General features: G+C 39.2%; 1 protein-coding gene and 2 long non-coding RNA genes across 4 annotated transcripts; 2 read left to right on the top strand and 1 right to left on the bottom strand.

Moving 5' to 3' along the window:
* The first annotated feature begins 580 nt into the window (after positions 1–580).
* Positions 581–18,012, top strand: LOC138945769 (integral membrane protein 2B-like). Of its 2 annotated transcripts, none has more exons than XM_070317280.1 (6): positions 581–758; positions 9,566–9,745; positions 11,674–11,904; positions 12,896–13,006; positions 13,469–13,619; positions 14,336–18,012. In XM_070317280.1, exons 1-6 carry the CDS (start codon positions 687–689, stop codon positions 14,509–14,511), a joined length of 921 nt encoding a protein of 306 aa, XP_070173381.1. In that variant the 5' UTR covers positions 581–686; the 3' UTR covers positions 14,512–18,012. The 2 variants fall into 2 exon arrangements, with proteins under 2 accessions (XP_070173381.1, XP_070173382.1); XM_070317281.1 differs by having other exon boundaries at positions 11,683–11,904.
* LOC138945771 (uncharacterized) lies at positions 4,159–4,550 on the bottom strand. Its single transcript, XR_011449106.1, has 2 exons — positions 4,262–4,550; positions 4,159–4,226 (listed from the first exon to the last, which is right to left on the bottom strand). It is a non-coding gene; the product is annotated as an uncharacterized lncRNA (long non-coding RNA).
* LOC138945770 (uncharacterized) lies at positions 7,601–9,182 on the top strand. Its single transcript, XR_011449105.1, has 3 exons — positions 7,601–7,801; positions 8,550–8,642; positions 8,887–9,182. It is a non-coding gene; the product is annotated as an uncharacterized lncRNA (long non-coding RNA).
* Positions 18,013–21,695: the final 3,683 nt, after the last annotated feature.

Here is a 21,695-nt window from a genome sequence, read left to right on the forward strand (position 1 = left end):
TTCACTTTATTGACTGAGCTTAGGCTCTTGAGTCTTGTCACTGCATTCTGTAATCTAGGCTCATGAAAAGTAATGTGAAAGTCTGTGTGCTATCATGATGTGATTGATTGTTGCAAAATTTTGAGTCAAATCAAAGATGATTTCAGCCTGTCGTAAAAAACTAACACTCTACTCTGAAAAAAAGAATTGTGTTCAAATTAGATCAAGACCGTGCAACAGCAATTAACTAGCTAGCTGCATGCGCTGACTGTCAGAGAATTGTTACACAGTGTACCCCCCCCCCCCCCCCCAATTCAAGACTTCCCCTGTATAAGACCTTGCTTTTACATAAACCTTATTCATGACCTGTAAAAAAGGGTATACTTTTTTGTGCCAGTCGAAGGGTAGCCATTTCTAGAACGAGGCAGCTCGTTTCCGGAAATGCGGCGCTTTGTTGGAAATCAAATGAGGTTTCGGGAAATCCCGATTATTTCAACTCTGCCCCGGATTCTTACTTTGCGCCCAACACCTGTTAGCCGCAGCTATCTCCCCTTGGCCTAGCAGACGATTGTTTTTGCTGGAGGCTTCGCGGTGTTTCACGGGATTTCCGAAACTTGACTAGATTTCCGGTTATGCAAAGGAGTGAAAGAAAATTTTCCTCGGTGCAAAAACCTGATTTACCTGAAATCTAGGAATAAAATCACATCATGACTATCTACAAAACTCAAACGGGGGAAAAGAAGTCTGACAAGGATCCAGAAGTTCTGACAGAGCCCCTGGTATGTATCATCTTGGTCGTTGTTTTGGTTGTCGGAAAGTAGACGACAGAGGAAAACAACATGGCCGCCATAGGCGAGTCGAAAGCAATAGATCAACAAACATGTCAAACGTCATTTAACAATATTTTAGAAGAGTAACTGTCAAATACTGTATTGGATTAATATATACTTTAGTGTGTTCTCGTTTCTAGATCAAATAAGAGGTTATAGATTCGCAATTATTTATTATGTGTCGAGCATCTGTTAATGTTATTTGTCGACAAAAATGAGAACGGACGAATTATTTCCTGGTTACGATCTCTGGTTAGGGGAAAAAGTGAGCTCCAAAAATCTCCTCGTTGATGGCGACAATGTGTTTTAAATGTTAAACCAATCAGATCTATCATTTTATGTGATGTTACGGAGTCTCTTCAGTGTTGTGATTATTTTCGGGGAAGAGGATGATTTTCACTTTCAGTTTCAGGTTTTTGATAGTTTATACTCCAAATAAAAATGATGATGTACTGTGTCTGTCTGGGTTAAGAAGTTAGAACCATGTAATTGTGCGATCCGTTTAAAGTTCTTGTAGTCTTAGTTTAATACTAATAGTTCTTCTTCTTCTTCGGCGTTCCAGAATACTAATAGTAATAGGGTACTCCTGTGTTAAATCATTATTCTTATTTTAAGTCTGTATGCTTTATCATTATATGCATGCTGTGTTTCAATCAACTGTATGATCAGTGCTTTGTAATTGCCTGATGTTTACAAAATTGTTTTATTCGGTGTGAACATTAAAGTATTGAATTTGAATTTTCATAAATTTAAATGCTTTTGTAAAGGCAGCCCCCTGAGGCTACTGTCCGGCGGTGAATAGCGCTACAGGGATGTCATTAGGCATTGGACATCGATCATATTCCGATTAACTGCCTGAACAACTGATTCCTCTGGTCAGGTGTCAGTCAGATGTCCTATCATACTTCGTGCAGGGCAAACACAGAGTCCGATCAAATTTTGCCTGCATCGGTCCAAGCGCTTGCAAGTTACATACAGAGCAGAGGGCTGTGCCAGAATTTGGTTCTATATATATGATGCTGTGCCAGAACCTGCCTCCTTACAATGGGACACTTGAGGCAAAAATAAAACTGTTTATATTTGTTGTTGGATGTTGCAGCATTAAAGACTGAGGTTTCCTGAATGTGTTTCAAGTTTTAAAAAGATAAATGAAAGCAGCGTTTTTTAGATATTGATCAATAAAGACGGGCACCTGACTGATGTTGGATGTTACACTGGACACAGTACAACTAGCCACAGTATGATAATTACTTGCCAGATATTTCTGAATCTAATCTTTATCATTGACTTAGATGCTGAAATTGACATTCACATCAAATCCAAACCAAAATTCAATTTTATTGTCCCATAAATTCATCTGCTCACTGTGTCCTGTGTAACGTCCGACAGCAAGCAGTACACACACATTTCATTAAAAATGCAACAAACACAGAAATCTTGTCAGAACAAAAATAATCTTATTTAATACATTGTGTACCACATCTAAAACCAGAAACAAAGTGACAAACAGTTTGTAAATATAGTCTGCAGGCTGTTGAGCATGTCAGATGTTACACTTGGTAGATGTAGAACTGAATGGACACAGTTTGTGCTGTGTCCACGTAACGACTGAAAGCCGAGGTCACTCATGCCCGGTACATAGACACGTGTGGACGCAAACACATGGTGTTGCCGCTTCAGTCCGTTTTTGCCGTTGTAGTGTGCTTTAAAAACACTAAAAACTTGCAATTCAGTCGTTATATTATGTCGGACGTTACCAGTACGATGTGCCTGACAAAAAATTATAAACACTCACCTTCTCTCTTCTTTGCCGCCATCTTGGGAAATCAAACACAGAGTGCATTCTGGGTAAAGATGGCTTCCCGAAATAATCTTTCTACCGCGAAAATGTAGAATACCTTTTTTGGAATCTGGATATTTTCGTACGTTACCGTTTGACAAAAAAAAAAGTACTGACCTTTTCAGAGCTGAAAGACTGACTAGCACACGGTCTAATGCTTTTTGTGTGGTAAATTACGTTCAAAGAGTGCAATTTGTAGTCGCCATTAACGTGAATGTTGACGACGGCTCACAGTGGAGTAGCAGACGAACTTTTCGTTCACAGGCACATTTGACATTATGTGTAACGACCGAAACCGTTCCTTTTCAATCCTTTTTTTTTTAAGAAATAGTTTGAAATTTTTATTTATTGTGGGACAGATTTGAAGACTTATACTTCATCTACAAACACACACAGTAAGTTATAGGTAAGTTGATGGTAAACAAGCAAACAAGCAAAATCCTGAGTTCCCTTGAAGTGTCCCATTCACACTCACTCGTTTCAACCCACGCATCTCGTTTCTTTCTTTTTTTATTGTCAAACAGAAATGACCATATCTAGCACGGTTATGATTATTATCTCTATGGGTTATGTTTGTCATTAAAAAACATTGGTTTGCCATGAAAGATGCGAACAGATAAAAAAAAATGTAATCAAACTCAGGGGGTGACCGTCAAAGCACGTTTTGGCACAGCGTCATATACTCAACAAGCACAAGAACTGGTTTCTTACTCTGCAATAAACATATATATATACCACAACACAACCACAAGGTGCAACAACAACACAGCAACAGCAACTGTTCCAGAGCATCGATAACTGAAAGTAGATGACATTCAGACACTTTATGCAGTCCACTGGGACAAAATCGGTCTATCACAAGAATGGAGTAGTTGCCCTAAACATCACTTGTTTTGGGTTTGGGTACACCTGTTAAAAGTTAGCATTCAATGTATTTAACAAATTTAACTCACTTCTAAATAGTTTGTTCCTAATCTCATTTTCGAGCAGTCAATCAACAGTCTTTTGTTCATTGGGCTCATGAATTTATTTGTGCCAGGGTAACTTTGTAAATTCCTTCCATTTGTCTAACCCTTGATAATTTAACCTGGATATTTTTATTGTTTCAAATAAAAAAACCACTTTCTTTCAAGAAAAGAAAAAGAGAAAAGTATGTTCAAAACAAGCACACAAACAGAGAGAGAGAGAGAGGGTCACACACCCAACCCAAATTAAGGGAAAAAGAGAAGAAAAGAAGACATAGATGATAGATAGCACAGTTACTAGCAGACGATGGTTGTGTATGACTATGACCATGTAAGATTATCTATTGAAATTCTTGAAGCCAGTCAAATGTCCTATTCAATAATTCATGCTGGTGAGGTCAGGACATTTGTCCGTTTCCCACAAATTTGTAGCAACATACCAGGTGCTATAGAAGAACGTTTTATTATTGTTATTGTTATTACCACAGAAATTTATACTCAACTCAATGTTTCCAGCAACAATTGTTTGAAAATAAAATTGCTGTTTTTGAGTCACTTGAGAAAAAGTGACTCTATGTAATCGGTCAGTGTTAGTCTGTCCGGCCGGCCGGCCTTCGGCCGTCCGGCCGGCCGTCCGTAGACACCACCTTAACGTTGGACTTTTCTCGGAAACTATCAAAGCGATCGGGCTCATATTTTGTTTAGTCGTGACCTCCAATGACCTCTACACTTTAACGATGGTTTCGTTGACCTTTGACCTTTTTCAAGGTCACAGGTCAGCGTCAAAGGAAAAATTAGACATTTTATATCTTTTCTCGGAAACTATCAAAGCGATCGGGCTCATATTTTGTTTAGTCGTGACCTCCAATGACCTCTACACTTTAACGATGGTTTCGTTGACCTTTGACTTTTTTCAAGGTCACAGGTCAGCGTCAAAGGAAAAATTAGACATTTTATATCTTTGACAAAGTTCATCGGATGTGATTGAAACTTTGTAGGATTATTCTTTACATCAAAGTATTTACATCTGTAGCCTTTTACGAACATTATCAGAAAAACAAGGGAGATAACTAGCCTTTTCTGTTCGGCAACACACAACTTAACGTTGGGCTTTTCTCGGAAACTATAAAAGTGACCGGGCTCAAATTTTATGTGAACGTGACTCATTGTGTTGTGAATAGCAATTTCTTCCTGTCCATCTGATGCCTCATATAATATTCAGAACTGCGAAAGTGACTCGATCGAGCGTTTGCTCTTCTTGTTGTGAAAAGAGATCGCTGCTTGAGTGCTTCAGTGGAGGGATTGCGGCTGTTGGGGGCTGAACAGCCCCGGCGAAACGGTCAAGAACAATTCTAGAACCATTCAAGAAACATTCATGAATATTCATGAATATATATTCTAGAAGTTTCTTGAATTATTCATAAAGATTAAATGAGAATTCTTGAATTTTAACTAGAATATTTCGATGTTTTGGTAAGGAATATTCTTGAAAAAGGACTTGAATAATTCTAGAATATTCTTGCCTACTTGAAGAATATTCCTAACATTATTCTAGAATATTCCTGACAATATTCTAGAATATTCCTAACAATATTCTAGAATGACACTAACATTATTCTAGAATATTCCTAACATTATTCTAGAATATTCTTAACATTATTCTAGAATATTCTTAACACTATTCTAGAATAATTCAAAAAAGTTCAGGAATATTCATGAATTTATATTCAAGAAGTTTCTTGAATTATTCATAAAGATTAAATGAGAATTCTTGAATCTTAACATTTTTCTGGAATATTCTTGAATCCTGTGAACTTAAAGTATATTCTTGAACATGTCTTAAGTATTCTAGAATATTCAAAACTAGGTTGAAGTTCTACTTCTAGTATACTCTCAACACAATTTTCAGATTGATCTTGGAATATTCTGTGCTGGCATTTAAGAATAAATCCATTAAGAATATATTCTTCATACAAATCAGAATGATAGTACAACTATCTAATGACTAATAACAGAACAAGAATATTGAGTGATTTTTTCCTCCATCAATACTTGATACAGCAGACAAAACAAGATTTCATTCAATACTTTATCACATGTAATTTAACTACTCGAAGGATGATAAATCGGTGATGGTTATTCATTTGGCGAAGAACCTTTCCACTGGTCACACCGGGTGCAGTCTGAATACTGGAGCCGATGCTTTGCAGGTTGCGGATGCCCTGTAAAGTGCAATGAAAATACAATTTTAAAAGTCTAAATGTTTCTTTGTGGTGCTTTTTTTCATCATGCTTAAAGAGTCAACAATATGGTCAGGAATCTGTCAAGGTGTCCAAATGCAAAATTCCTGTTCTGGATACTTTTATTACTATGTATTTTGTTCCGTTTTAAAATGACTACAAAATAAACAATACAGTTATGAAGTATTCTTCATGCAGATTCTATCCACACCAAATGTATGTATCAGTCGCCTGGATGCTGAGAACATTAACTGTTCAAGAAATGATGGTTACAAAATCGAAAAATGTTTTGTGAATTTTGTCAAATCAAGGGTGCCATGTCAATGTTTTTATCAAATAAGTCACCATTCATAAAAGTATTGAAACAACTAAATGATAGCTTTAGTTAGCTTCATTTCCAGAAATGCCATCCAGAGAGTTTTTGGGGACTGACATGCAACGGGCCAGGAATGAAAGAAATTACAGTATTTAACTAATTTAATTTTCAAAGAGACTTTTTGTTGCGATTCCAAGCCATTTTTTTCTTCAGTTTAGGAATAATTCATTCATCATGTTTTGTGCTTTCATTTAATTATCCCAAATTTTGTTGTGACAAAGGTTTAAATCAATAAATGTTGATTGCCTTCACTTAATTACCTGAGTAAATCTCTTCTTGCATCACTATTCCCATGGCCTTGACTCAGGCTTGAGCACCTCTTCAAGCTCTTGAAAAGACTAATGCACTCTCTGACAAGATGTTGATGGGTTAATGGTTTGCAGCTTGTTGCCTTTTGATGCAGCATCTGTAAAAATGAGAAGTGATCAAATTAGAACAACCATTATATATATATAATTATAAATGCTCAAGTTTGAATATATATATTTATATTTACTAATAAGGGGTAAATACTGAACTATTTACAAATAATACTAATAGTAATCATCTTTGTTCATGCAGGAATTTCTATAAGTATAAATATATATGTTCCTGACCAAACCCAGTCTCCTGTAAAGTCTTGTAATTGACTAGCTAATACTCAGAAGACAATTATTTGAAAAAAATAAAACAATTTAGTGCCGGCTTGCTGATTGACACTTGACTATTAGTATCACTGTCAGACACATATATATTACAATCAATGAATGATACATGTGCAAATTACACTTACAGTTACACAGAGACTGAAAAGAATAGGTTTGAAAGGGCTTGAGTAAAAAGTCATGCAATCCTACCAAAACAAATGATAGTTCAAAATAAACAAATCCTACAGGTCTAACTCAACTGATTTCACTTAAAATCTTGCAAACAAGAGAGAAAGCATTTAATTGTTATTGACTTATTGTAAAAAAAATAAAAAATAAAAACCTAAACCTAGATCCTAGATATATATCTATATATGTCACCTAAAACAAACAACAATATCAAACATAAAAGAATTTTTATAAAACACCTACCTTTGTTTTTCCTGAGAAAATCAGGATACAGCTTGTTGCCACTCAAGGACAAGTGAGATCGCTGCTCTTAGTTTCACCCATGGTGCTTTCAGTTTCACTCATCTGTCATTTTTGTGTCTGGCACCTCCATGTTCAAACTCTTGTTTGGGATGAAGAATACAGCATTTTGAACTTGAACTTTACTATGTGGTAGGCTGTGTAGCCTAACAAGTTGACAAATCAGTGGCATGCCATTATTTCAGATAAATGGAGATTACAAAATCTTTCTCAGTTCTAACAACGTGCTTCCAAAGAATTTGGCGCCTGGTTTCTTAGCTTCCGGTGCCAGAGTTTGTCCACCGGAGTTACTTCCCTTAAAAGCAAAATGGCGACGCTCTGTAAATACACCATGAGGAAAGGGGACTCTTTTGAACGAACTGCTGCAGCTAGAAACCTTTTCTCTGTTGTCTTTGTTGAAGCACTTTTGCATCAAAGCAAAACAACATTGATCCATGCATCATTTCCATGAACTCAGTAAGTATGTTTTGTTTTTGCTTGTTTTATTCAACACGTGGTACAGATGTAAACATGTGTGTCACTGTGTGACTGTGAAATCGAAACCAGCCTTCAATTTTAAAAGTTTCTTCTTCGATCTGACACATGAGAAATGGCAGATGTATAAAACTTAACTACATTTTAAGCAAAAGTACTGTTTAATCATGTGATGATTTGATTGTTGGGTTTAACGGCCGCCTTTCTGTGTCAGTGTGTCATTGTGTCGTCTGTTTGCAAACAGAAAGTCTGCCGTGATTTGCGTTCTGCTGGCACTGTTGGACAGAATAAACGAAACCTGTTGGTTTCAAAGTATAAATTATAGACTGTAACTTCTGCTGAATTTGTTTGAGGTTTGGAACTCACAGATTTGGTATAAATTTGCCGCTAGCAAACTGACTGGTTTGGTCAAAATTGAAAACAGGTTTCTGAAAATGAAATTGAAAAAAGTGCTTCAAATTGTAAACATGCCTGTGGGTATTTACAACAATGACGATTATAACAAATATTCCGAAAGTGTATTGATAGAATTATGTGCATTTATGTTAAAAGGTAACATTAACCATTGCATCAAAATTGGTTTGATTGATTGATTGAATGACATTAATGACAAGCAATACGTTTGTAAGTTTTCTGTTCACATTCACTCTAGTTATGATGATGATCTTTGGAATGTCTGATGTTTGAGTTTATCCTTTGTTAAAACCTTTTTTTGTTTCTTATTTACTAGGTCCAGGAAAGAGGGGTGAAGAAGATATCTGGATGAATTCTCACTGGAAGTACCATGAAGCACATCATAAATAAAATATCACTGGAGGAAAAGGTAAGGGTCCTGTCAACGAACTGTGGAAGTAATTAATCAGCCAGTGAATGAATTAAATCAATTAATGGGCAAAACGTCTCAGAGAAAAATCGCTTATTTCAGATGAAAATGTGTTTTCATCAATAATATACCATATTTACATACCAAAAAGAACAAACTGCGGACATTTAACTTTTCATTTTTGTTCCTTTTTCCAAGTTTTTGAATGAATGATTTTTTGTAAACTGTAGGCATTGTGTTTCAGGCTTTACAGGACACAATGTTGCAAAGCTTCAAGCTGATACTGAGCCTTCTTTTGAATCAAATCCACCATGCCCTGCCACAGACTGACAGTGAAGTTGGCCAAGGGAATCATCCAACAAGGGATGCTGGTGACAGTGACCTTTCCTGGAGAAGCGGTACCGCATCCATGCAGTTCCAGTAGTTCAGAAAAGTGATGACAAATGTTGAAGACACATTCTGCTTGTGAACATTGTTAGCCCAAGATCGACTTGTCATCTATTTCACTTCTTTGTGACAATATAACATTTGAAGAATGAACCAAGTGTTTGTTTGGCTTTATTTTGTAGCATAATTCGAATGTGTAGCAAACACAACCAAAACTATAAGTGGAGAACACAAAATTAAATTAAAAGTGTTTTAAAAATAAGGGATCACAGTTCTTGAACTTTGAAGAAGAATGTTCTTGAATAAGATCATTCTTGAAAAAAAATATTCTAGAACATTGTTGCTGTTCTTGAATTTTCTTCGATATTCTAGAATATTCTACAAGCCAAAAAATTCTAGAATAATGCCAGTTGAAAAATTCTAGAACATTCTAGAACATTCTAGAATATTCTTGAATAAAAAAAAGTTCTTGAACAACGTTTCGCCGGGGCAGACCAGTGAAAGCTGATTGATTCTGTTACCTTTGTGTTTTTCAGACAGGTGTCAAGGATGACGACGAAGAGTCTGTTGGGGCAGCTCCCAAGTTGGTGCGTGTGACCTACTTCCCCAGGCGGCGACGTACATGGGTGAATCTGTGTCTGATCCTGACAGCCCTGTTGGTGCTGGGCACGGGCACCATCGCCGCCATCTTCCTCTACAGACACCTGTCCAACAAGGTACGCACCTCTTTATGTCCGCCTGTCAATCACAGTGTCACTGTCAGTGTCAGTCAAATCATTCTCTGAAACTCAAAACAGCCATTCACGTCCAGGGTTGGCCAAATCTCAAAACATTTTCTCGCAAGCTGGGCGAGTAACTTCAAGAAAGTGACTAGCCGGGCAGAAATGTCACTGGCCCGCTTCACACCGCAGTTGATTTGCAGTCTTTATATTTAAACTCGATATTACATTTCCAAACAAAAGTGTTGAGTTTTGACCAGAATTTTCCTTGGCGAGCTGAAAGAGTTGCCAGGCTGTTTCTACTCGCCCGGCGGATTTTTTACTCGCCCCTTGCGATTAGGCAGACGATTTGGACATCCTTGCTCGTCTAACATAATGATTCTCAATAAAAAGAATTATAGGCAAAATTTAAACAACAGAATTTGAAATATCCACCTATCGTCATACGTTCTCCTTACACATTGAATCATTCTGAACATGTATTTCTAGCGTTTAGCTTTTTCTTGTCCTAGAGAGTATGGCAGACTCGCTCAATCAACATCATCAGACAGGAAATTCTAATGACATAATATTTTTGACTGGGATTTACAAGACATCACAGTTTCACACTCTGAATTTGGCGGAGATTTTTGCTGACCAAACAGATAGCAATTCATCAATTCATCAAAGGGGCTTAACGGTTGAAACTGTGCAGTCCCAAGTAACTGTGGCCGATCATCATGGCAATCGTCATCACCCCTGTAGAAGAATTTTCTGTGCAAAGGAAATGTGGTCGTACTTTTGCCATGTGGTATTTTTTGTGTGTGGTTTTCTTCGATCTTGTTGGAGGTCATGTGACACTTCAAGTTCAAGCACGCTACATACTCCAAAATAATGTTGAAACCAAAAGTTGATGATTTAGTAAGGTTCCAACACAAACATTAAGTCCAAAGTGCAAACAAAAAAGACAATTTTGACAATTTCACTTCTGTCACAAAGAATGAACCCTAATAGTAATAGTGATAATGACGTGGCAAATCTTGGTGCAGCATTTCTTTACACATACAATGAAGCGTAATGTGTTCACTGTTACGCCCCAGTGATTTGATCACTCAACCAGCACTCTGGGGTATTGCTGTGTTGTCAGTGTCAGTTGCTTAACACATTCTTCCTCCTGCTGGGTAGTCAAGTGCCTGTGATCATGGCGATGTTGCATCACTTTACAGTTTACTGAACTGTGCTGGTTAATGCTGTCCCATGAGGTCGGTTTTCCACCTGGAACCGCTGTCCCTGTAATTTATACAGGGGAAAAAATACATGCAGGAAGTGCACCTATTGGCATTGCACCCACAGTGTGTGGAATTAGACCCCTTCTGCCAAAGTAATATTAGTTGTGACCCTACATCATGGCAGGTTGCCACACATCAAGGGCTTTTCTGTTGAATACTATTCCAGTCCCTCGTAAGTGTGGCCATACTTGGCAAACAGCCACACGTACACATCAAAGGCTTTTTTGTTAAATACTATTAAACACGGGCCAACTTCCGGTAACTTCAGGCATGCCTCTACGTATATATATATCTAACAAAAATACGAAAGGAGAGTCTTTGGTTTTGCTGAATAGGACTGGCCATGATAAAACAAGAGTTACAATTGCCCTTGCATGAACCTTAACACAACAGGGAAGAAGCTTCAGGACTCGGAGAAGGCAGAGAGATACTTAAACACTAACATCAGCCGACACTAGTGAAACAGACGATTCTATTGACCCTGAAAATGACGTCACACTCAACAAAGATGGAGTCGTTTCCGGACTGAGTAGCAGAAGCTCTCATGCAACTGTTAGTTTCCGACACGCAGAAGGCGGATTTCTCTACAAATGGGTAGTTCAGGGCAGTGTGGCGTGTTGTTCTTTGATGGTGTTTTGTTTTTCTCACAAACTTCAGCATTTACAGGTGGTTCACGGAGTTTGCGGGGTGGGATACTTCGACGAGTTCTACCACCAGCAGCCAAGTGAGAACGCTCGGTTCACGGAGGAGATCCCCCAGTCGGAGGAGGCGCACATGGACTTCTTTGAGGAGGAGATTGAGGTGTCCGAGGTGGACCTGTACGAACGTCTCACCATCCCCCGTTTCGACGAGGTGGAGGAGACTGTTGTGTGGCACGACTTTGACAAGGTCAGAGTCCAGGATGGTTTTTGCCTTGGAATTTGATACAAATTTGTTTTGAAAGATGTATTCTCCAACCCCCAAAATTTTTCAAATCCCCCTGACGTAATACTAATAGGATGTTTTACCTGCAACACTTTAAAAAAAAAATCGTACACAGTTCGGTTCGGGGTTGGAAATAATCATTATATGGCACCGCACACCAGGAATACCTTAACATTAGCGTTTAGGCATTCAGTTACACTGGGAATAGCAGCGTGGGCGACCCTTTGAAGTGTGTGTGTGTGTGTGTGTGTGTCCGGATAACAAAAATATATAGCGATGTTATGTTTGAATTGATATTAAGCTCAGAAGCTACAAAAATAGGTTTTATGCAAATTAGATCCCATGTGTACTTGAAATCGAGACAGCACTGTCTTGGAAGACCGGTTTCGGTCAGCCGGAACATAGTCTCATGCATGGTGATGACTTTTGAGTTCAGTTATGTTTAGAGAGACTGATTGAATAAATGTTTTGATATCCCTTTAGTTTATGCAAATAGTTTTCTCTTCTTTTTTCAAGTCATTAACTCATTATTATTTTGTTTGATACTTCCCTCCCATAAAACTGGTGTCATGTTTGATACTTCCCTCCCATAAAACTGGTGTCATGTTTGATACTTCCCTCCCATAAAACTGGTGTCATGTTTGATACTTCCCTCCCATAAAACTGGTGTCATGTTTGGTACTTCCCTCCCATAAAACTGGTGTCATGTTTGATACTTCCCTCCCATAAAACTGGTGTCATGTTTGATACTTCCCTCCCATAAAACTGGTGTCATGTTTGGTACTTCCCTCCCATAAAACTGGTGTCATGTTTGATACTTCCCTCCCCTAAAACTGGTGTCATGTTTGGTACTTCCCTCCCCTAAAACTGGTGTCATGTTTGGTACTTCCCTCCCATAAAACTGGTGTCATGTTTGATACTTCCCTCCCATAAAACTGGTGTCATGTTTGTGCAGAACCTGACAGCCATTGTGGACCCGACCAATCGCCGGTGTTTCATCATGTCGCTCAATCGCACGCAGATTGCACCCCCTCGTGACCTCATTGACCTCATCGTCAAACTCAAGGTGAGCTTAGCTACAGTGGCATACTCCGGCTGAATGGTCAGTGGTGGAATTTTTTTTTTATTATTGAAACAAATCAGAGCTAAATTTATATAGTGCTTTAGAAGTAAAGTTGTTGAGAGCAAAAATTCCAAAAACAGATAGACTGCTAATGTTCCAACATTCAGAATCAAAAAACAAGATTTGGAGGTTTTTGACAAAACAAAACATTACATTTACCTCGCCAGCATTTTCAAGTGCAAGTGAGTTTCATGGCCGCTTTCGAGTTCATTATTTGTATAATAAAAGACCACTGGGTCGACGTACGAGTAAATGTGACGTTTTGTTTTGTCAATGATTAAACGTTCCAATAACCTACAATTCTTGGTTTTTGATTGTTGATAGCGATTAGTGCTATCTTGTGAAGGATTAAGTGGTAGTTTTTGTCGTACGGTCGCAACTTTTCTTCTCACTAATGTCCTTCAGACCCGTTACTACATGCCGAGAGCGTCAGTGGTGCGTGAACAGTACCGCATACAGCTGCCACCCATGAGTGACCTTACCGTCCTGGGCTCCATCATCATGCGTGAATGTTACTGGTTCGACACCTTCTACCTGGCCAAATATGTCTCCGGAGGTAAGATGGAATTCACACTTCTTCCCACCTGTGTATTTTGTTAAGCTAAGTGTGTGTGTGTGTCTTCTTTCTTGTTCTTCTCACGTTTTTGAGCTCCTAGCATTACAGTTGTATTATTTTTTAGGCACAGGTTGTTAAACAAGGCGATGTGCCCCAAACTTTTATCCTTGTAAAATATAGTTCGTTCGTTCGTTCGTTCGTTCGTTCGTTCGTTCATTCGTAGAACTCTCTTCTTTCTGCTTTAGTGAATATTACATGTTTAGTATTGGTAAGGACAGGTTGTTAGACAAAGCAATGTGCCCTAAACCTTTTTCCTTGTTAAATAAAGTCGGTTGGTTGGTTGGTTCTGAATGTGTGTTTAGGCTGAGCGCTTGTGACCTGGAAGCAGGCTAACAAGAGACAACGGTTACGTTTCAGTGAGAGAGAAGCAATATGCCTTAAACCTTTATCCTTGTAAAGTATAGTTTGTTGGTTCGTTCGTTTGTTTGTTTGCTCGTTTGTTTGTTTGTTTGTTTGTTTGTCTGTTCGTTCGTTCTAAGATGTTGTGAGATGATTGTGTGTGTGTGTGTGTGTGTGTGTGTGTGTGTGTGTGTGTGTGTGTGTGAATATATTGTGAGTGTGTGTGTGTGTATTGTGTGTGTATGGGTGTGTGCGTGTATGTGCTGAGCGCTTGTGACCTGGCACCAGACTAACAAGACTGAACGGTCACGTTGCAGTGTACAAGCGCAGTGTGGATGCCGTGGTGCACCCTATGGAGCTCCTGACTCACGTGGGCTTCTTCTCGCTCACCAAGTCCCCGGCCAGCAGCCACGTCTACAAGATCGACATCTTCCGTCAGGAGGAGGTGGTGGCCGCCAAGGACTCCCACACCATCTTGAGTCCCGCTCAGTAGACCCTCACCACCGTATGTTTGGATGTCGGGGGTGAGGGGAAGGGAGGGGGGGGGTGGGGGTGGGAGAGAGCGAGAGAGACACCAAGAGTGTGGGGTCGTGCAGACACCAAGGGTTGTTCTTGTGTATCGTGTGGCGTCAAGCAGGCTGATCTAAGCACATTTTTTCTTGTGGTTCTCGTAGTGCGATTCTTGTAGACAGACTTGCAGAGTGTTGGTGGTGAGCTTTGGCGTTAGTGCTCATACTGTACTGTCGGTCTACATGCTCTTGGCAGTGTAGCCCTTAAGATTTGTCAGTTTTGCTCAGCATTCATTTATTTGACCACCAAGAACTGCAAGCTTGTTTACCTGAATTGTTGTACTTTTTTGTTGCTGCCAATGATTCGGACCCATCTGTTCCAAAGCCACGCAGTTGAAGAGTTTTGTGTGTGAAGCAAAACAGATGGGGTAGCCGTACTGTGTCCACACTTTGGCCATGTGCCTGCAGAGTCAGGGCAGTGGATAGACCCACACTGTAACTGCTGGCTTTTCCTTGAGTCATGATGAAACTAAGGAGCAAGGAATCTTGTCACAGAAATTAGAATTAGGTTACGATGAGTCAAAGTGTTTGAAAGGGCGGTTTGGAAGGAGAAAAGGGAGTGGGGGTGGGGTCCCTGTATTGTGAAGAGGTTACAAGAATGGGGGGGGGGGGGGGGGTGTGATGAAGGGAGAGGGGCAAGTGATTAGCATAAAGACGGGTAAACCATGGTGAATGGTTTGTCATGGAGACAGAGGAGGTGGCTTGTATAAACTTTGGTTTATAAATTGATTGGAGATGTTCATCCTGTTATCAATTTTTGTTGTCACGAAATGGTGTTTGTATTTTTTTGTCGCACTTTTGTGTTTATGTTATTGTCAATTGTCTTTTGTAGTGAACGAATTATCTGGTAACCCATGAATCAGAGGAATATAAAAGTAAAATTTGCAAGTGTGCTGATTTTCACAAGTCTTACCATCGACGTAGCCATGAAAGAGAAAGTTTTAGCACTCCTATTACCAGCTAAAGGAACCGCATGTGGTCTCTTCATTAGCAAGAGGAATAAAATATTACATTTTTAATTATGCTGGTGTTACATAACAGCAAGTCATCAGCCCTGCATGGAATTGTCACTTTTTGTCACAACGTGTAAGCAGTATACCCATGTTGTGATTTTTGTGTGACTGATGCTTCCTGGAAATCTGTTGTGAAAGTTGTGTGTTTTCTTTTGTGCACAGTTGTACTTTATCGTCTTCATCGCTGGAGATCTGAGATCTTGTGAAGTGTAACGTCATCTTGTCATCACACTGTAACGTTTGCTCACTATAACTATCGAGCACCATGTTCAGTAACAAGTTCACTGCAACGTTACATTTGTAAATTACAACTTAACGCCTGATTCCAGTACTCATAGTGTCCCGAGGGCGCGGGGAAGGGAGAGGGGTGGTCACTCTTGTGATCTTAGCAGTCGGCAAGAACATAAAAACTGTTGTTGTTGGATGTCAACGAAGCATCAGCCTCGGCGGCTGTGTGATCAGTGATAGGGCTACAGAGACAGTCAAAGTTAGGGTTCCAATCAAAGAAACGCCCGAGGCACGAATCAAGCGCAAGGTTGTTGGTCTTTCAGGCATGTGATCATTTTCTGTATGTTAAGTGTGTGTAGCAAGGTTCGCTGTAGTTTTGACTTGAAGTATTTTCTAAATGGATTAACTGTCTAGTTGTCGGTGGTTTTGTCCTGTCCCCAGTGTGATGCTGTCTTATTTACTTCAAAAGAATTCATTCACAGGTATTGGCACTCATTATTGTTCTCTCTTTCGAAGAGCTGACAGCCAGTTAACGTCTTACTGAGAGATTTTGAAGAGCTTGCGTACTGTCACATCTCACAGAGTCTATAGCGACAGAAGGAGAAGAAGACTGAGAGTCTATGAGTATGAAGAGCTTGCATACTGTCAGTATCACATCTTACTCAGAGTTTGTGGAATGCTGGTAGTTTATAACATTTTGCTCAGAATGACCTTTGGCGTAGAATTGTGCTTGCAGAGCTATGCAAAAGGCTGATCTGGTCTGAGATAGACCGAGACTAAGAAGGAGATAAATGAAGATAGCTATTTTATCTTTTTCTCGTCATTTTGGTTTGCGTGCATTGTGTATTCACCATTTTTTGCCATAGTGTATATAATTAGTCGTTAGTGTTGACATTTGAGTGTCATGCAGGTTTGTCTGTAATGGTTTTATTCCTGGAAGGAGCGCACTGATGTAGAAATTGTACAACAAAAGTTTATCACTTTCAGTAGGTCTTTGAGTTTACATTTTTTGTTTATTGGACACAGTTAACAGGACTTTTTTTTGTTTAAATGTCAAAGAAATGGTAATAAAAAAGAAAGAGGCACAGGAAAATTGACATAAAAAACAGTGTTTTGAAAAAAAAGAAGTAAAGGGAACACTTTAAAAAAAATCAAAACTTGACTAAATGTAAAAAGAGCGGGCTGCGGAATCAGTGTTATAATAGAATATACTCATTGTCTCCATTGTGTGGTTATTTTTGTGTGTGTGATACTTATCTACTTATCTACTTGTCTACTTGCATTGACGACTGGGAAAGCATAAGAGGAAAAAAAAAGTCTGTCAGAAATGTGTGATAACTAACTTTTTAAAAAAAAAAGTGATGATAATAGTAAAGGTGATTACAAGGTTTTGAACAAGTTTTGAAAACAAATCCTAGATTTTGAACCTTTGCACAAAAAAAGATGAAAATGAAATCATTAAAAAAAACAAGAAAACAATCCAATCAAAAAATCTACACGAAGAAACAGTTCTTGAATTGAAAGTAGTGTAGTTTCAGGTGGTGGGATTAATAGAGTTTTCCAATGCATTTTACAATTCGAAGAATGTTTTTGGAAAAAAAAGCGGAGTGTGTGTGTGTGTGTGTTTTTCCCATGCATGGAGACAGTTTATGTTCTGTTATACCCTGTTTTCTGTCGGCAAAGCCGGTATGACCTGAGTGTCTTGCGTTTGTCTGTGTGTTAATACAGACCTGTTTTAACTTTTTTTCTTCTCATTTTAATCATATTTTGTCAAACAGTATAGAATTTTAAAATCACTTAAACATGTATGCAAGTAAAAGAAAATCATGGAATCAAATTCTAAAAAGTAAAAGGGGGTTGCCTTTTTTTCTTTTTTTTTGGCAGGAGATTAGAATGTTACAAGAAACTGCTTCAGTCTTTCAGTGTTATCAATCACAGTACATGTTTTTCTTTTTTTTTTCTCTTTTTTTTTCTGTGCTGTTTTTCCTTGAAATTTTTATGTAAAAAAATATAATGGCCTTGAAGGCCCAGTCTTGTTACAGAAGTCAAAAGTGTTTTTAACCTGTGAAGGGCAGAGAATAAGGAAACTATAGATTTTATTCATGTTTTGTTTAAGCACTTGGTAATTGTAGGTGTCGTCTAATGCTTGCTTTCATGTTTGACATAATAAAACTTTAAAATATTCTAGAGGGCTCTGTGTGTGTGTGTGTGTGTGTGTGTGTGTGTGTGTGTGTGTGTTTTCATGCGTGCATATGTGCATGCATGTGTGTGTGTGTGTATGTGAGGGATAATGTATGTTTTAGCATATCACCAACTCGAGTCCCCAATAGGAAAATTTACAGTGAGGACGTAAAGGATCCCCTAGTTAGTTAGATGATATATGTATGTTTGTGTAAAAGAGAGAGAACTCGGAACTCGAACTCTTGAACTCAAAAACTTTATTACCGAGGGAATATAGCATTAGGTCCATATGGTCGTTTCTTACAGCTAGTCCCTACTATAATACACACATAAAGCGAAGAACAAGTATGAAGAATAAAAAAAGAAATCAAATAAAACACAATCACAGACCTGTTTACCCTTACTATTTTGGAGTAATTACACCCCCGGTATAGGGGTGTGTATAGGTTTCGGTCGATGTGTTTGTTTGTTTGTGTGTTTGTGTTCGCATATAGATCTCAAGAATGAACGGACCGATCGTCACCAAACTTGGTGAACAGGTTCTATACATTCCTGAGACGGTCCTTACAAAAATTGGGACCAGTCAAACACACGGTTAGGGAGTTATTGGTGGATTAAAATTATACAAGGACTTATAGAGGGACATCTTAATGGTCAAAGGGAAATAACCATTCTCACTCAGTCACTGCCACCAACTGAGAAGGTTATTTCCCTTTGACGGGGGTGTTTTTCCTACCTCGGAGGAATTTCTTGTTTATTACTATTTTTTGAGTCACTTGAGAAAAAGTGACTCTATGTAATCGGTCAGTGTTAGTCTGTCCGGCCGGCCGTCCGTAGACACCACCTTAACGTTGGACTTTTCTCGGAAACTATCAAAGCGATCGGGCTCATATTTTGTTTAGTCGTGACCTCCAATGACTTCTACACTTTAACGATGGTTTCGTTGACCTTTGACCTTTTTCAAGGTCACAGGTCAGCGTCAAAGGAAAAATTAGACATTTTATATCTTTGACAAAGTTCATCGGATGTGATTGAAACTTTGTAGGATTATTCTTTACATCAAAGTATTTACATCTGTAGCCTTTTACGAACGTTATCAGAAAAACAAGGGAGATAACTACCCTTTTCTGTTCGGCAACACACAACTTAACGTTGGGCTTTTCTCGGAAACTATAAAAGTGACCGGGCTCAAATTTTATGTGAACGTGACTCCCAGTGACCTCTACACTTTGACGTCTGCTTTGGTGACCTTTGACCTTTTTCAAGGTCACAGGTATGTCTTGAAGGAAAAAAATTGAAATATCATATCTCTGAAACTATTCATCGGATTTGATTCAAACTTTATAGGATTATTCTTTACATCAAATTATTTACATCTGTATTGTGTTGTGAATAGCAATTTCTTCCTGTCCATCTGATGCCTCATATAATATTCAGAACTGCGAAAGTGACTCGATCGAGCGTTTGCTCTTCTTGTTAGGATTTGGGGGAGAAAATACTCCATTTGAGTTCATACTACGATTTTCAAATGTGCTTCAACAAAGGTTTGTGTTACTAATGTTGTTGTTTGTAACCACTGGGTTACTATTTTGGTCATCAGATTACTATTTTTTGACTTGACCATTACTCTTGTCAAGTTTTGGGGGTAAACAGGTCTGCCATCATGTAGGAAACAGTATAAGAGATGGAGAGAGATACATGGGTGCAACTCTGCCGGCTACACGCCGGCAGCCGGTTTTTGGTTTCATTGGCTGCCGATGTTTTTGTTCCAGGAGAGGTTTTTTTTGGCATTTTATATACTAAAAAGCTGGACCCCAACTTTTGCCGGTTTTTGGAATTTTCCAGGTTGCACCCATGCCATGGAGATAGCGGTCACCACCTCTCATAACACAGCAGGGCCGGACCCAGGGGGGGGTTCCAGGGATTCCGGAACCCCACCCCTGGAAAAAGCATGTACCTTGCTTTGAGTGTCATAATGGCAGTTGATGCGTAGTGTTGTGGTTTGTTGGAGTGCGCCGTGCGGCCCAACACATACGTCTTCAGCACTCGAGGTTTCTGTCAGGGTTACCTCACCCTTAGCTCATGGCCCAAGGACCTGCCCTGTGAGCACAAGGTTGGTCCATATTAGTCTGGCCTCTACCCTTCGGCCTGTCCAGCTTGGGAAGCCCTGCCAGGAGTTTACACTCCCGCTGGCATAGCTCTTAGGGTCACCGAGACACGCAAACCACCACACCACGTTAAGGAATGGGCCATGTGGTGGCCTTGCTTTGAGTGTTTTTTGGGGTTTTTTTTTGAATAAATTTTGTGTGTGTCTCTAACAAATTTTATTCAATGTGAAACCCTCAAAACAAGGCCCAGAATGCACCAGATTGCACAGATTTTAACCGTTTGTCAAAAATTTTCCGGGGGAGCATGCCCCCGGACCCCCCTAGTTCAAGCAGGCGCGCGCTTGTGGCTTCGCCACTTCGCTGATTTGCCCCCCCCCCCCCCAAAAAAAAAAGGAGGAACCCCCCCCTTACAACTCAATTGGTCCGGCCCTGCACAAAAGAGAATTGGTCACACAGTAGTTGGTTGGTTGGTTGGTTGGTTGGTTGGTGATTAGGTTTAATCGTCTCTTCAGCTGATAGTGCTATTCAAGACCGATGCAAGTTTGTTTCTGTCCGTTACTGTATCTTGTGAGTACAAACTTGCAGAAAAACTAAGAAAAAACAACATACAAAGGGGAAAGGGTGGCCGAGTGGTAAAGTGCACTTGTCTCGGAAGCGAGAGGTTGCGAGTTCGACCCTGGGTCGGGGCGTAAGCAATTTTCTTCCCCCTTTCCTAGCCCAGGTGGTGGGTTCAAGTGCTAGTCTTTCGGATGAGACGAAAAACCAAGGTCCCTTCGTGTACACTACATTGGGGTGTGCACGTTAAAGATACCAGGATTGACAAAAGGGTCTTTCCTGGCAAAAATTTATAGGCATAGATAAAAAAAATGTCCACCAAATACCCGTGTGACTTGGAATATTAGGCTGTGAAAAGTAAATAATGGCTTGAGATTTACTGGCCGATGTGAATGCGTGATATATTGTGTACAAAATTCCATCTCACACGGCAGAAATTAATATGTAAAGCGCTTAGAGAACGTCAAGCGCTTTATAAATCTCCCATAGAAATAAATAAATAAATAAAAACACAACAACAATAACAATGGAGAGACAAAGGCCAGCAGTACAGTAGAACTCCCCTCTAACACCTTCACAAATCTGAGAAAATCAGGTCTCAACAAGTCGCGTAAGGCGAAATTACTACATTTAGTCAAGCTGTGGAACTCACAGAATGAAACTGAACGCACTGCATTTATTCACAATGACCGTAGTCCGCCGCTAGTGCAAAAGGCAGTGAAAGTGACGAGCCTGTTTAGCGCAGTAGCAGTTGCGCTGTGCTGCATAGCACGCTTTACTGTACCTCTCTTCGTTTTAACTTTCTGAGCGTGTTTTTAATCCAAACATATCATATCTATATGTTTTTGGAATCAGGAACTGACAAGGAATAAGATGAAATTGGTTTTAAAACGATTTCGAAAATTTAATTTTAATCATAATTTTTATATGTTTAATTTTCAGAGCTTGCTTTTAATCCGAATATAACATATTTATATGTTTTTGGAATCAGAACATCATGAAGAATAAAATAAAAGTAATTTT

Source organism: Littorina saxatilis, linkage group LG13, assembly GCF_037325665.1.
Source record: "Littorina saxatilis isolate snail1 linkage group LG13, US_GU_Lsax_2.0, whole genome shotgun sequence".
In the NCBI taxonomy this organism is placed as follows: Eukaryota; Metazoa; Mollusca; class Gastropoda; order Littorinimorpha; family Littorinidae; genus Littorina; species Littorina saxatilis.

Bases quoted from the DNA above. Each gene is read 5' to 3' on its own strand.
- LOC138945769 (XM_070317280.1), top strand. From the start codon at position 687: ATGACTATCTACAAAACTCAAACGGGGGAAAAGAAGTCTGACAAGGAT. The intron at 759-9,565 runs GTATGTATCATC...TGTGTTTTTCAG, and splicing joins AAGTTCTGACAGAGCCCCTG to ACAGGTGTCAAGGATGACGA. The intron at 11,905-12,895 runs GTCAGAGTCCAG...ATGTTTGTGCAG, and splicing joins TGTGGCACGACTTTGACAAG to AACCTGACAGCCATTGTGGA.